This window comes from Prunus persica, unplaced genomic scaffold (assembly GCF_000346465.2).
Source record: "Prunus persica cultivar Lovell unplaced genomic scaffold, Prunus_persica_NCBIv2 scaffold_271, whole genome shotgun sequence".
Lineage (NCBI taxonomy): Eukaryota > Viridiplantae > Streptophyta > Magnoliopsida > Rosales > Rosaceae > Prunus > Prunus persica.
Genome location: NW_018027281.1, coordinates 1 through 3,153, shown reverse-complemented (window position 1 = coordinate 3,153; position 3,153 = coordinate 1). Strand labels below are relative to the sequence as shown.

Sequence of the window (3,153 nt, the reverse complement as noted above, 5' to 3'; positions counted from 1 at the left end):
CTAATTTATAAATATAGCGTTCCTATTAGAGTAGGAGCATTAGAAACAGTTCAGAAATTGTTTCTCGCTCTTCTTCGACAAACACTTGAGTTTCTGAAATTTTTCATCACAAATATGTGCATTTTATTTAAGACCAAGTTACGAAATGTGTATATTCCACATGTCAAGGGAAGACACGATGCCGTTTCAGGTAGGAGGGGCGGCTGTGCTGTCCATTGATGCCTTGCAGAAACTGGCTTCGTAGGCATTAATAAAATTTACTATCTGCTTTTCGTGAAAAAACAACTTGTCCTTCAAACCGGGTGAAATGCTACTTTTGGAAATCTGTAAGACTGATATGAGGCGCTCCAACATGGTCCTGAACATTTTCAGTTTGTCAAGCTGCTATGATTTTGGCGGTTGTGGAAGAGAACCATGCTCGCAAACAGAGAGAACAACATATATGATGAGTAAGCCAAAATACAATTTGTAACTGAAAAAGGTAAAATATTATTGGCATTGTTGGTGGGGTAACAGTCCCACGTAGACAGTATACATGGCTGGAATAAGTAAAAGGTAGATCCAGTTGGAGGGATCTATCATAGGCCATCACCACAATATCCTTAAAGAGAAAGACTGCTCAATGGTAAACGTTAAGCAACAAATAGTATAGGGAAAAAAAAATGAAGTGATTACAAACCTGCAGAAGTTTAGTAGCAATTTTTTCACTTTCGGGTAAGTACATCTCCTTCATGAGTTTGATCTGCAAAAATCGAGTCAGAAAGGCAAAGATGATTAGAAAGGACTTTGTTGTAGCTACATGCTTGCAGATACCATAATATCACCAGATTTCTTTGTTTCGTAGTAGCTCAAGCATCTAAAAGTTTTCCTGTCCAATGCTTCAAAATACAGTGCCAACGGAAAAGAGCTCATGCATGCAACAATGAATTTGGAAAGTATGACTTCATGCTCATGCATGCTTGTACATAAGGTATGGACAGTTCAGATAGAACCTGAATACGATCCTACCAAGACAGCCAAACCTACCCTAACTTCCTTTTTAATAATATAGTAATAGTGAATGTAAATTGTAATCTTCCTTCTACTGAAAATAATAGAAAATTTGATTTTCTACCCATACACAATGTATATGTATTCCTACCCATATTTACTGTTATCCCAGCAAACCCTGCCGTCAATTCCCTTTTCAATCCTATATCACATGTGAACGCCATTTTCCTGAAAAGTGTATTCCTAAGTTATATTACCTGTCAGCGATTGAGTTTGTGTTAAAATACCTTTATGCCCACTCACGTGCTATGCACATGTCTATTTTAACGTCTATTTGACAGATTATTCTACATTGGCTAACATTTATAAACATAGGGACTAAATTAGCCAAATTAAAAACATAGGGACTAAATTGGCCGAATGGGTAAAACACAGAAACCATTTTGACATTTAAGTCTTTTTTTTTGGGAATAGAAACTATATAAATTCAAAGAGATAAACAACGAAACAAGCAACTGGATAAGTAATCCACAAGAGCAAAACAAAAGAAAACAGCAACCTCAAGACCAAAACAAACAAAGGAAAAGAGGACAAAAGGAAACAAAAAGGCCACCCAGGAAAAATTAAAAGAGTAACACATCACTACACAACCACTAACAAATCTCGCATAATAGAAGAGACAGCCAAATCCTTAAAAACAGGAGTAATTGAAGCCCATAAAGCCTATTTCCTATATAACCAGGAAAACTCTATAATTGAGCCCTAGTTCCTACTATTGATATTGAGAATACAAGAATAAAGCTGAAATTTTTATCTTGAATTTGGTATTTAGCTTCGTTTATCTTTCCTCCAGTGTGCTGCATCCTATATTAGTCAACGCCCTCAATTCCTTTCATATAAACTTAAACCACAGTGATCATCTAATTAGCAAACACAATTCACAAAATTTTACGTCCAGTAGATATTGCTAATTAACCTTTTAAAAAATGTAAACTTGACATGGCTTGTTTTAGCTCTATCTTTTAATATAACCGGACATTTTGCGTAGGAAAGGACATTATATGTGGTTTAACAATATAGAGCACACAACCAGGGATAAACGTGTTTGACAGATAAAGGATGATGCACCTATTTAACAGGATTGTATACACAACTCTACTCTGTGTTTGCATTGTGCTTCAGTGATGGTCACAGCAAACAATCAGTAAACTATCTAAGTTTTGAAACTACAGAAGTATAAAGGTGGAGTGCACCTACTTGGCATGATAGCCGGCACAAACAATTCTGTTGACAAAGTCCATTGTGCATCCATGTATATTGTAATAAAAGAAGTCACATACGGAGAAGATAACATTCCAAAGTTCGATTATTTTCATGGAATCTAGACCCATACATCGAACAGGCATAACAAAATATATTTCTCCAGAAGTCATCCAAAAAAAGTGTAGCACCACAAAAGCAAACATACAACTAAGAAGCCTGTTTGCATCACAAACCAACTATCTACAGAGAGATGTTGCTGAAAAACCCCTGGCTTTACACCCATCCCCTGTCTCATCTTCAAGTCATTTACATCATTCATTTGATGAAGCTGTGGCATTTGCTGTTGGTGCGCCTGCAACTGTGCTGGAAGCTGCTGCTCTGCTTGCAGTTGTAACTGCTGCAGCTGCTGCTGTTGATGTTGCAGTAACTGCTGCTTCTGCATCAATTGCTGCTGCATCTGTCGATGTTGAAATTGTTGCTTGAGTTGATTCTGAAACATTTGATGTTCCTGCTGTTGTTTCAAATGCTGGTGTTGAAGCATACCAGAATTTGACTGAATGGAATTCATGTTTGCCTGTAGCATATTAACCCCACTCTGTGATGACAAGGCATTCATATTTGCTTGTTGGGGAGCACTTACGGGAGTTTGTTGGTTACTTCCCACAGGAACCTGCTGCAATGAGTTCAGTGCATTCCCTTGTCCTGAATCCATGCTGGAACTAGGTGGCAATGAATTCATCATGTTCTGCTGCGCTGTTGAAACCCCAGATAAAGCCGACATAGAACTTTGCTGCAAGCTTGTCATATTGCTCTGCGGCATTGTTGCTACAGAACCTTGCAAGTTCATTGATTGCAACTGTGGGTTCATTTGATTTTCATGAGATTGCACTTGAGTAATTT

General features: G+C 37.6%; 1 protein-coding gene across 1 annotated transcript; it reads right to left on the bottom strand.

Annotated features, from left to right (window-relative positions):
- Positions 1–679: 679 nt before the first annotated feature.
- LOC109946411 (mediator of RNA polymerase II transcription subunit 15a-like) lies at positions 680–3,073 on the bottom strand (the record flags this gene model as incomplete). The annotated part of the gene is made up of 2 exons (XM_020553961.1): positions 2,459–3,073; positions 680–742 (listed from the first exon to the last, which is right to left on the bottom strand). Coding segments are annotated over exons 1-2 (678 nt in total), but the record flags the coding sequence as incomplete, so codon positions are not given.
- Positions 3,074–3,153: the final 80 nt, after the last annotated feature.